At 42.4% G+C, this 12,042-nt stretch overlaps 1 protein-coding gene across 2 annotated transcripts in view; it reads right to left on the bottom strand.

The window, feature by feature from the left end:
• plxnb1a (plexin b1a) overlaps positions 1-12,042 on the bottom strand; it is an 82,666-nt gene that overhangs the window by 24,680 nt on the left and 45,944 nt on the right. For both annotated transcript variants that reach the window (XM_080764345.1, XM_080764346.1), the window contains exons 6-12: positions 10,565-10,747; positions 5,873-6,001; positions 2,991-3,091; positions 2,530-2,662; positions 1,678-1,834; positions 867-975; positions 314-422 (exon numbers count right to left, since the gene is read on the bottom strand). In XM_080764345.1, the coding sequence (XP_080620471.1) occupies positions 314-422; positions 867-975; positions 1,678-1,834; positions 2,530-2,662; positions 2,991-3,091; positions 5,873-6,001; positions 10,565-10,747 (921 nt within the window). The remainder of the gene's footprint in view (positions 1-313; positions 423-866; positions 976-1,677; positions 1,835-2,529; positions 2,663-2,990; positions 3,092-5,872; positions 6,002-10,564; positions 10,748-12,042) is intronic.

The raw sequence follows: 12,042 nt of genomic DNA, 5'->3' as shown, positions 1-12,042 counted from the left end.
AAATACAAAATAAAAAAACCAGACAGACAGACAGACAGACAATGAAAACAACTGCACAAACAAAACACAGAACACTACTCAGCTTTACTTACAGTTTGATTACTAAGCCAACTAAGCCGGTGTTTGGAGTTTCTAGTAATACCTCATTGCTACGGACAAGCCAATGGACATTCCTCTGTAACTGTAATGCCGAATTAAAAACCATAACGTGGTGATGTGCCCAAATAATGTGGCAACAAACTAAACTGCCCCTTTAAAGCTGCAATCCGGAGTTACTATCGAACCCGATCGGCATTGAGAGCAGTGGACTCACATTTTGGTTGTAGACGGTGGTTCCATGGGAGCAGGTATGTTGGTGTGTGCAGACATGTTGGTGGATACACCAGTTACAACCCCAACGACTGCTCACACAGCCATGACACCTGACCAAAAGGAAAGACAAACCCAAGCTTATTAGAGTTAACTAAAACTAACAAAATAAAGGACAGTAGAATACAACTGTATTATGTGTTTATAACACTAAATAAATAAAACTAACAGAAACTAGACATTGCATAGCCTATAAGGATAGTATTTTGGGTGGAATCTCTCTTTTTAACTGGCAATGCATTTAAATGGTATAATTATTCCATATTACAATAAAAAAAACTAAAATAAGAATCTGAAAATCTTTGGTCTATAATGACCCAAAATAGGGATGCCAGGTTGAAAAGGTTTAAGGGAGTAAATAAACCACAAAAGTGATATCACATAAAAACATAAAAGATAATGAGACGTGTACTGTAGATCACATTTGAAATAAAAATCACTAGGCATAATACATATTAATTAAAAACAAAGTACTGAAAGAGTACTAAAACACTCACGGTCTGCGTCCAGAGAGCTGCTGGACCAGGCTACAGTTGTAGAAGGTGAAGTCTGTCTCGGCCACCGTCACGTTCAGGAAGCGAAGGGACAGAGTCACCATCACAGAATCTGAACCAATCATAGAACATTATCCATCATTTATTCATGCAGGCTTCTTTGAGGAATTTATCCATCATTTATTAATGCCGCCTTCTTATACAGTATCGTTATATTTATGTCAGGCGTTTGGTGCTTGAAATAAAGATAAAAGAGAATACGGAATTCAAATAATATTGCTTTGTATTATATGAGAATTATTTGACATGTCTGACTTTCCTTGTGGCTTTCATTCCCAATTCATTAGGCCTTTATTCAAACTGTAAAAGTTGGGAGCTTGTACGATAAAGCATTTCACTCAGTCTTTTACTGTAAGTGATGTGACAATAAAGTGTAATCTGTATTTTATGGCCAGGGGTTCCTGACATGTGAAAATGACATGGAAGGCGATAAATAGACCGAAAAACATATGACAATATTTTGTTTCCAGAAAATCATTCGAGAATTTCAAAGACATGAAATGGGAGCGTTCAGCCAGATACCCGACTGGTATGCAAGTGTTAACAGACTTGATTTGGGTTGCACACCGGTGTCATCTACTGATCTACAAAATCAAGACAACGTTATAATTATACCATTAAATAACAGTTTGTGCCTATTTTGCAAGGGATAGTTTATAACGTGTCATTTACATCTTTAGCTCAATACACATGAGTATGGCTGTAGTAATAGTTTGAAACAGTGCTTTGATTGGCCAAAAAGCATGCCACGCACCATCTCCTTGACCAATGGGAGGCAGAGCGCTGGCGTCGGGGGTGGAGCAGGACACTCCGGTGTGGCTGAGGTAGGCAGGCGTTTCAGTGTCGTGGAAGAAGCAGGAGTAAGCTTCATCCACTGCTAGACTGGGGAGTCCAGCTACTGACACAGTGATCTGAGGGAGGGAGAGATCACACAGGAAACGGGTTCAAGTTCAAGATGCAGAGAGAATATGCACGTAGTAACATAATAAATGTATGAATTGGATGTCTATGTTTACGCTACTCTAATAGACCCCAGGTGTGGTTACAATATTCAAATAGGTCTTCCCTGTGTATTTTTCCTGTGTATTTTTCTTTTTACTTTCGAGTCAAAATCCCCAATCGAAATACGCCACTTTAGTGACATCACAAAATCATCGCCTCCGCTAACCCCTTCCCCTTTATCATACACTAGCTGTGGGAGCGGCTTCAGTTCAGGTGGGTGGTGCACTGGTGCTACGGTAAAAACCAAGTATACTTAATGAACTGGTGGGTGTGGCCACATCAAAACATAATTTTATCACTTTTGTACACTTTTTTGAAAATAATCTTCCTCCTAGTATAATCATAATACCTGATGATCATGTTTTATGGGGTCACGGCACTCCATCTTTGAACATTTAGGGGCGCGTTCGGAAATAGCGCACTGAGCGCACTGTGCAATGCAAACTAATAGGTAAGTGCGCTCCGGTGAGGTATTTCCGAACGCGCCCAAAGTCTACAATGGACACATTGCTTGACCCCTGTCTACTCCCCTGCTTTCTGTCCCTGGTCTTATACTGTACCCTTCATAAGACCCATCCATCAACCACTCTCTCCCTGGTCTTACGTCGGTCTTCTCTCCTCTGCTGATGTTGTAGAGGCTGAGGTCCTGAATGCTGAGACACTGCTGCTTCCGGTCGAAGCTCCACAGCCAGTGGCCTTCCACAGAACCCCGGTGGCACTGCCATCGCTGCCCGCATCTAGAAAGGATATAGAGCAGAATTAGACCAATGCATTCTCACTCCCAAGAAGTAACATCATGTTGACCAGTTGACTGTACGCAGGACATTTGCCATGACAGGAACCTCTGTCACGTCGCATTTTAAATCCTTTACTATTCCAAGGCTATCAATCTGCAACTTGAATGGCGCTGATGTTAAACATAATACTCTTTCCATCATTGGTCGTAGTATTTTCAGAGGCTCTTGTCTTCATGCACACTCACACTCACACACACACACACACACACACACACACACACACACACACTTACACTTGGAGATCGCATATGCTCCGATCTCTACTTACCGTCCTTCGAGGACACACCAGCCACAGTAGGGGTCTCTGGCAGCCAGACAGGACTGACAGTCGTGGTGGTCCCCGCACTCGGCCACCGGACGCTTCTCCACCTGGTAAATGACACACAAGAGTCACGATGGCTGAACGTAGGAATTATAGTGACCCACATCGCTAATGCCTAATTTATGCGCCGTCGCACCATGACGTCGTGATGCAACTCGGTGATATCTTGAAGATCAACTCATTAGGATCAGCTCATTATGTAGCAAGTATGATGGAGTATACATTTAACCTAAGAGCTTTTAAAGTATCTTCCCAGGAAACCCTTATGTCCTGGGTAGAAGTTGAATAGAAGTTGACTATACTACTATATTTAAGTATATTAAATGTAACTATATTATTCACAAAATAATTATTATCAAACTAACTAAAGAATTGATTGGAAACTTTGCAAAATTATCGGTACATCAAAGCAACAACAACCAGACGGGTCACAAATGTAAATGAATAGAGCTGTGTGTGTGTGTGTGTGTGTGTGTGTGTGTGTGTGTGTGTGAGTGTGTGAGTGTGTGAGTGTGAGAGAGAGTGTGAGAGAGAGAGAGAGTGTGAGTGAGTGAGTGAGTGAGTGAGTGAGTGAGACAGAGAGAGAGAGAGAGAGAGAGAGAGAGAGAGAGAGAGAGAGAGAAGATAGTCAAAACTAAGCAGAAAGATGCACTGACAATGAAAGCTGATTTGCAACAGTAAACTACATAGCGGTTTCTATAGTTGTATAATATTGTATGATAATGTGTGGTAATCGCAAAATGCCAAGGAACACTTGAACTTGTCTCAGCACATCATTTGGGACCCAAAGCAAGAAATGTAGAGATGAAAACATTCAAGCGGTATTCTTTGTGTAAAGAATACAGAGTTCATGAGGCAGGGTTTAAGTGAGTAGTCTAGTCACTAGACCATGTTGTATAGCTTTTACCAGAACCATCTATCACCTTCAGACTTCCTACACAGACGCATTCTGGAGGGTCAATGGTCTCCACACAATGGCGGCCATTTTCTCTAATCAATACCATTGTTGGGTTGAGCCCACACGTCCAGCTGAGCGTTGTAGCGCTCACAGCGGGGTTACACAACTTTGACCTCAACGGCCAGCTGGCTGCTCACATTTCTTTTATGTCTTCACCCTCATTTTTCTAGAATCCTCTGTTTTTGGGGTGAGAAAGACGCAGCTTGAGGAAGTGTCAGTGAAAGACAAATCTGACAAATCATGAATTGTGCAACGACAAGGAGGGACAAGCTGTGTCCAGACGCGTGAGGAGACATCTGCGTGACTCGCTCAATGTGAGTGACCGTTGAAAAGGCTGCGGGTGTTTATTTGTTTGTTTAACCACTTTCAAGCTGGCGTCCAAATTTTGTCACTAGGTGGTAGGTGAACATTTTCTTTCCCAAAATGCAAAAAGAATGCATATCTACAAGCTTGCATATAATGGTAGTTACCCTACAATGCTCAGTGGCCTTGTGGTTAGAGTGTCCGCCCTGAGACTGGGAGGTTGGGGTTCATTCCCCGGCTGGGTCATACCAAAGACTGTAAAAATGCCTCCCTGCGTGACACTCAGCATCAAGGGTTGGATTGGGGGTAAGTCCCTGCGACATACTAGCGTCCTGTCCATGGGGTGTACTTGTACATCAAGCTGCCTCACGCTACAGAAACAAACAGGAGATAGGCTCATGGCTCGGCAAGGCTACTTACTACCCTACAATGAAGTATAGGGCTATAAGTGGTTACATTTTGTTGTGTTGCATGTGTGCGTGCGTGAGTGCAGACTTTCGGGCCCATGGGGGAAGCTACAGAGAGCATTTGACAACGGGCGGCAGTTCGGGAGTGGACTGGGAACGTTGTTTCCTCTGGCGGGCCCGCAGACTGGTTTGTTACAGGGGGTTTCGACAACTTGGGATGCCCAGAAACGAAGCAGGAGAGCTGGCAGAGTGTGCCATTTCTACCCTCTGCTATGATTGTCAGCTGCCATGCGGAGACACTACTTGCTGGGTGACATGACATGCTTGTTGGATCATGAGGACATTATGCCTTGACTTTGTGGATATAACCTTAGTGCACCGAAATATTTGTGTCCTTGTTTCCTTTTTTTTTGTATGGACATAAATAAATGTGTGCGCACGCAGCGCACACACTTGTGTGTTGATATACATGGATATAGTCTTTGGACATGCATACATCAGTGTCTCATGTTGAATTGTATATTTATATACATACATGCAAATACTAGTCAAATACAGTAGGCTACACTGATGCTATGATAACAGCAATACTGTTCATCTGTGTATTTACAGTACACAGAGTACAGCGTGGGATAATGGGGTTGACATATTTGTTGATGGGAAGCAATCCACCCATATAAACAATATTTTCATCTATTAGCATGCTGGCTAGCAGACAAACTCCAGCGGCCATGACTCGCGTCATACTGTATGAGGCCACATTCACCATAATTGCGACACAATTGTTAATGATGTGAATCACACCGCACTACAGACCAACGGTGGTTGTTTTTCCGTGCGATCAAATTAAGCTCAAATCAAGCCCTGAATATCACATTTTGAGCACATTATGAGCCATTAATGCAAAAATGTGTGGACGTGTAGTCGTGCACGTGGGGATTTTGGCCGTTTTTACGTTAGCTAAAATTGCAAAAAAATAGCTAATTATATATATTATTTCATGGATTAACCACAATAAATCAAATCTCGGTATCTCGGGCATGCAGGCGTCCTGGACAAAGGTAAGTTAATCTCGTTAATCTCGTTATCTAGGGCACGGCATCTAAACTGTTAATGGGCATCCAAATTAAGTATACAACAGGTACTGTACTTTGACTTACGGCGGTGCTGGACATTATGAATATGTGAGCCCCAGTCTGGTCCAGAAGCAGATCACTGTTAATAGGAGAGTTGGGATGGATGGTGGAACTGGCATACATCTCCACTTCACCTCCCGGACCCAGGAACACCTGAATGAAAGCACACAGAACAGTGAACACTTCAGATAGTCTCTTGAGACAGACTGTTGGCTCAAACAGTCTTCAAATGCTTCAGACAGTGTTGCATGGCGAAAAGAGCTGACAAGTTCACAACATGCTGCCATGTGATGGAACATAAATTAGATTCAACAGTACAGTCTGAAGAGCTGAAAATGCAACAAAAATTCATTGGAGGTCCCGTCCCCCCACTTCCATTTTGCCTTCAGAGCCGTGTAAAATAAGTCCTACTTTAAATAAAATCAGTCAAAACATAATCTAGCTTGCTGCTTAACAGAATTTTAAAGACATTTTAACATATATTTTCTTTAAAATAAATCAGAAACTGATTCTTCCCGAGAACCCATTGCACCATTGCGAGGCACAGTTACAGTTGAAGAGTTGCCTGGTTTGAGACTACTTCAGAGAAGACCCAGAAACACTTGGATGAAACATGGACAGACACTTCAGAGAAATAGACCATATATCACAGCTGAATCAAATAAAGAACAGGGTTAGAGTTACATAAAGGAGCTTGTGGCTAGACGTTCGAGGCAGCAAATCCATAGAGGCCTCCCCTCCCAGGAAGGTTCTTCTGAGTGGAGGAAGTGAGCCGGGACAACTCTCACTCCTCCCTTCCTAGCATCATCATCATCATCATTTTACTATAATGTTCAAAAATAGCAGATGTACAATGAAGCTCCTGGCGCCGACACGCTTGACACCGGAGCATTGATTGCCAACAGGTGGCCTACAGGCCACAGCTCTGCAGATTTGTTTATATCGGGAAAGCATCTGACAATGCTTTTCCGGTTTTAATGCATCTGACAATGGTTTTCTGGTTTTAATGCATTAAACTACACTTCTGGAGTGTGCTGCACAACTGGAAAGAATTAAAAGTCCTGGAAATAAGTGATAGCTAAATTAAAGCTGCAATCTGTAAGTTTTATGTCCTCTCTCCCGATGGAGAGAGGCAAATGAAACCATAACACCCTGGATTCTAACCCAGGTATCCCACGTGGATGGTGAAACGTCTACATCTGCCCCTTGAACAGGGAAGATATTGCTATGAGCTTCAGGCTCATAGCAATGGCTCTCAGTGGAAGAGTATAGGGAGACCACATCTAAACACTGAAGATGTGTAGTTATAATGTATTAACAAATTATCCCATACAGCTTGGTTTAACCGAGTAAACCTGACTGAAGTCTCCAAAGTGTCTGTTACTAGGCGCCCTCTTTTTGTCCCTCTCTACACCAAATATCTTTGCAGAAATAGCAAATGTATCGTGCTCTGAGGTTGTGTAGATTAGCTATTTCTTTGCCACAGAATAGCAACACTAGGGTTCAAGTACTTAATCAATGTTTTATTCAACTTATTCAACTAAGTTCTGGTTTGCAGATTTAAGAAGATTGTATGAAATGACCTTGTGTCAGACAAGACTATAGAATCTAAAGTGCCTCACATTTCAAGAATGAATGCCTGAACAGGGAAAAAACAATTTAAAAGAATTATAGGAATGACTTGGGTTTACGGCTCACTAGCAAATCGAATTAAATCTGCGCGTGGGTGGTGGGGTAGAAATGGACATGAATGCGATTAGCACACCGTTAAATCTAATATGGGCTGCAGGAAGACACCTCTGCTCTGAGTGGTTCCCAGGGCCTTCAGGCTCTCATGTTACCTTATGTGAATGAGATTAGCAGGGTTGGAAAAAAGTACTCACATTTCTTACTCAAGTAAAAGTATCAATAGTACTAAATAGAAATACTCTGTTACAAGTAAAAGTTCGTAATAAAAAATGTACTTGAGTAAAAGTACAAAAGCATTGGTATCAAAATGTATTTGTACAGTACTTAAGTAAATGTACTTAGTTACAGTACTTTCTGCCACTGCTGATATGAATGAGATTAGCAGGGAATCGTGCCTCGTCCAAAAAGCCGCTCGCTCGACCGATGTAGTGCTGGGGAACGCAGAATCAATGGGATATTTAATAACCACTTAAGCCCCATTGTAGACGTTGTCGTACAGTGGTACTTCACGGAAATAGCTGATCTAAAAGCTCACAACGTGACGCATCGCTATGCTTTGCGAGCTTGTAGCTCTGTTTAAATAAAATATATACATTTCAGAAAATGTTTGAAAATAGGACCCCAAGTTGAAAGTGGAAATGATTAAGAGGAGGCACTCAGCATAACACGCCCCATGCTGTTAAATTATAATGTTATATTATATTAACAGCATGGGACGATGCCCTGTCGGAACTGGAAATGTACTGTATGTGGTTTTGTGATTTTGTGCATAGCGTGAACACGTGAATGTGGTCTGCTTTATCACTTTACGCCACTTAATGTACATAGAATGACGAGTGTTAATGTGATAAAATGAATAGTGACGAGAATGAGAGAATTAGTTGTGGGTCTTGTTGCAATTCAAAGTGAGACTCCATGTGACACACACACCCACACCCACTTTATACTATACCTTTGAGGACAGCAACATTTTAGATCACAATTTCTTTGCAATAAATGCAGTTTTTACTATATTTCTTCCCCCCTAAACCTAACCCCAGGCCAGCACCAACCCCAAAATGGCTAATTGTAACCCGAATCTTTTCCTAATTATAACTTAACTAATCCTAAAGGTCTTTGTTAACCATGAAATATAATTTATCTTGTGGGATCGCACGCACACACACACACACGCACGCACGCACGCACGCACGCACGCACGCACGCACGCACGCACGCACGCCAAGACAAAACATACCTCACAGCAAAGGTCAAGTGTGTTACGTTACGGATGGTACCTAAACCTGTTGTGAAGCAGTTCTGTTCCCACAGAAAAATCTGGACATATACTGGCCTGGGTAATTTTTTTACACCCCCAGCAGTCAATTAAAACCCTGGATTTTGGGAACTGTTACACATCTCTCCTGATTGAATGAAATTGGAAGCCCAACTGAAAATGTATTTTCTGTTTATTAATAGCTGGAGAGAGGGGTTGAACAAACACAAACTATTCACAAAACGCCTTTTGTTTTAACCTAAAAATATCACTTACACCACCTTTAAGCGCTACCACACGCCCGCGTGTTCCACAGGAGAGAAAGGCAGATGTTTGATTCATGTGGTATGCTGGTGTGAGGATGTGTGTGTTGGAACAACGTGTACTGAGAAATAACTGGAATACTTTGGAGGTTTGGGGTTTGCATAGCAAATGCGGTCAAATATGGGCATTGGCACGCACCTGGGTGAAATATGTCTGACATCACTTTAAAATTCTTGAGGTGCTTTGTGGTGCGTTTGGCTTATCACAGGGTTTCCCAAACTTTTTAGCTCAAGACCGAAAAGAGATATCTGGTCACTGGTGTCTCTTTGTGTCTCGACTTTAAATGATTGCTGTAGCGCCACCATCGGGATTATTAGTTCACAATGCCAGTTGAGGAAGTTTTGTTTATTTCCATGCACCATCGGGATTATTAGTTCACAATGCCAGTTGAGGAAGTTTTGTTTATTTCCATGCATCTGAAGGCAGAATACATGATCATATAGGATGACGGAGAGGAAGAAGAAATAAATATAAGATATAAGAAGGCATAAAAGTAGGTAAGCACAGATAAAAGAGAGGCAATAAAATAAACAATATGAAAAGACCTCGACATTAAAGTAGGTTTACAGAACCTGAGCAGGTGCCCTGTCTGTTGGGGACAAAGACAAAGCCCAGGCAACCAGGATCCTATCTGAGGATCTACGGCTGCACTCAGGCTCATACGCGACCAGCATAGCTAATATGTAACTAGGGGTCTTTAAAAGTTATCAGTAAAGTCTTAAAATCAATCCTGAAATCCATAGGCTAATACTTTGTCCATGGCACAGTTTGGTTCAGCGTGAAACCCGACAGACCACAGACTCTTTTAATTACAGTATGTGACAAAAAGATATGTCCTGCATCTCATCTCTGTCTGGCAGAACACCTCTCCATATTTCATCGTATGTTTTTTCATAAAGGTATGCCCTGGCCTATGCTACAGTATACTTAGTGAAAATAGCCAATTTAGAAGCACAAAACAAGGTGCCTCATGAGCTTGTAGATATTTTATTTTCACTAGTTTTGAGAAATTCTTATTTTTGAGCGGTGCCTAAGCGCTCTATTACACAGCTATGTATGTATGTATGTATGTATGTATGCATATGTATGTATGTATGTCTGAGCATGGACAGCTGCAACACCTCGCCAATACCACTAGGTGGCACTGTTGAGAAGCATCGCACACGTTCACACACACACACACACACACACACACACACACACACACAGACCAGGGAGGAGGGCTAGTACAGTATGTATAGTTGCACCGCTCAGTTCACACAGGTGTGATTTTATAAAATATTTGTGAAAATAACTTCAGTATCCTACTGGCAGTGTCCACAACAAATATTGTGCCCATCGACCCAGTGGTTTGTGAGATTATTTTCGGATACACAGACAGACATACATTATTATACCAACATACAGTATACTATTTGTCGTACGATGAAGTATATCTTGTGGACTACCTTGTGCAGTTTCCCATTGGCGTCTCCGAGGAAGGCGATGCTGTGTCCATCTCTCACGCTAACGGCCACGGCGGTGAGGCGAGCGCTGGGGCTGTCCAGCACAGCGTCCGCTTCCAGCGCCATCCGGCTAGCCATTGGACTGGGAGTGTGGTCAGAGCCGCATGGATACGCCTTCAGAGTATTCTAGAACACCACCACATAGAAAATTACTTTTCTATTTTTTCTATCCCATGATTTTGTAACCCATTTTTCACACGGTGCCAATTGCTATAATCCTGGGCAGTACTCTCCCTCTGCCAACCTGGGGAGAGCCCCGAACTGAGCTCATGCCCCTTTCAATGCACAAGGAGTGAGCAGGCCGCTTTTTATATACCTAACATAGAGGAGTTTCCCCGGTAGGACGTACCAACCAGTTCCTTTCCCCTCCATCAGGGTGACCAGGGAGGTGACCAGGGAGAGGCAGTATAGAGACCAGGATTACTGCATGTTTTTGTGAGGGTACCTAGGGGACACGGGAAGAACATGCAAACTCCACACAGAAGGGCCCTTTCGCCAACCCCACCTAGAGTATGGGCACTGATGACGCAGAGGAGAGAACACGCCCCCAGTGCCGCAGTCAGGAATCGAACCCGAGACCTTCTAGCTGTGAGGCGACAACGCTATGACTGTGCCACCGTAGAAAATGACTTTTGACTGGAACACAACACAGTAGAAGCCTTTGTTTATAGACCACTGGTTGACTATTGAAGATGCAGTCCACTCAGAGAGTGGGCAGGGTCTTTGGGCTGGATCCAGGCTAATTTACCATCGCTTGTACTGTATATTGATATTTGACATTGTGCCTTCTTGTTACACGACTTTGTTTCACCTAATCTTTTTCCTTCTCCATTCTTTACAGTCTTCCTGTAATGCAAACTGTTTTATTGTTCGAGATTGTACAATACAATAAATAGAATACGAATCGATTGATTGATTCATTAATCTATCAACTTGTTACGAAGGATATGAGATGTCACTCCGACATCACAACAATGACGTCAGAGGCGACATCTTCAGTCTATAAATACAAGGCCTGGACAGGAATTAGGTGGAATTAGGAATTAAGCTTGACTTTAGTTGTTTAACTTACTTACAGAAAACTATCACCTGTTTTCAAGGATTCGCATTTCCACCCCTTGCTTACCAACAGTGCGATCCTCTGCCCCAATTCCAGCAACCAGATTTAGGCTCTTGAAGAGTCTCGATTACACAACTGCATTGAATATCCATTCACAAAGTAAATTCCACTGACAGTGTCTTCCAAAAAAATAAAGTATATAGAATAGATTAAGATTAACAGAGCTAAATTGAGGTTGACAGACACTAATGCTGCTTGATGAGTCAAGTGTATTTTAAACAAGTCTGACTCGCCGCCATTCAATCATTTTAATGACGATTTACAGCAAGCATATACAGTAGATTAAAGTGGACTCATGCTG

This window comes from Protomyctophum bolini (genome assembly GCF_963924005.1).
Source record: "Protomyctophum bolini genome assembly, chromosome: 5".
Classification (NCBI taxonomy): Eukaryota; Metazoa; Chordata; class Actinopteri; order Myctophiformes; family Myctophidae; genus Protomyctophum; species Protomyctophum bolini.
This window is presented reverse-complemented; position numbering and strand designations above follow the sequence as displayed.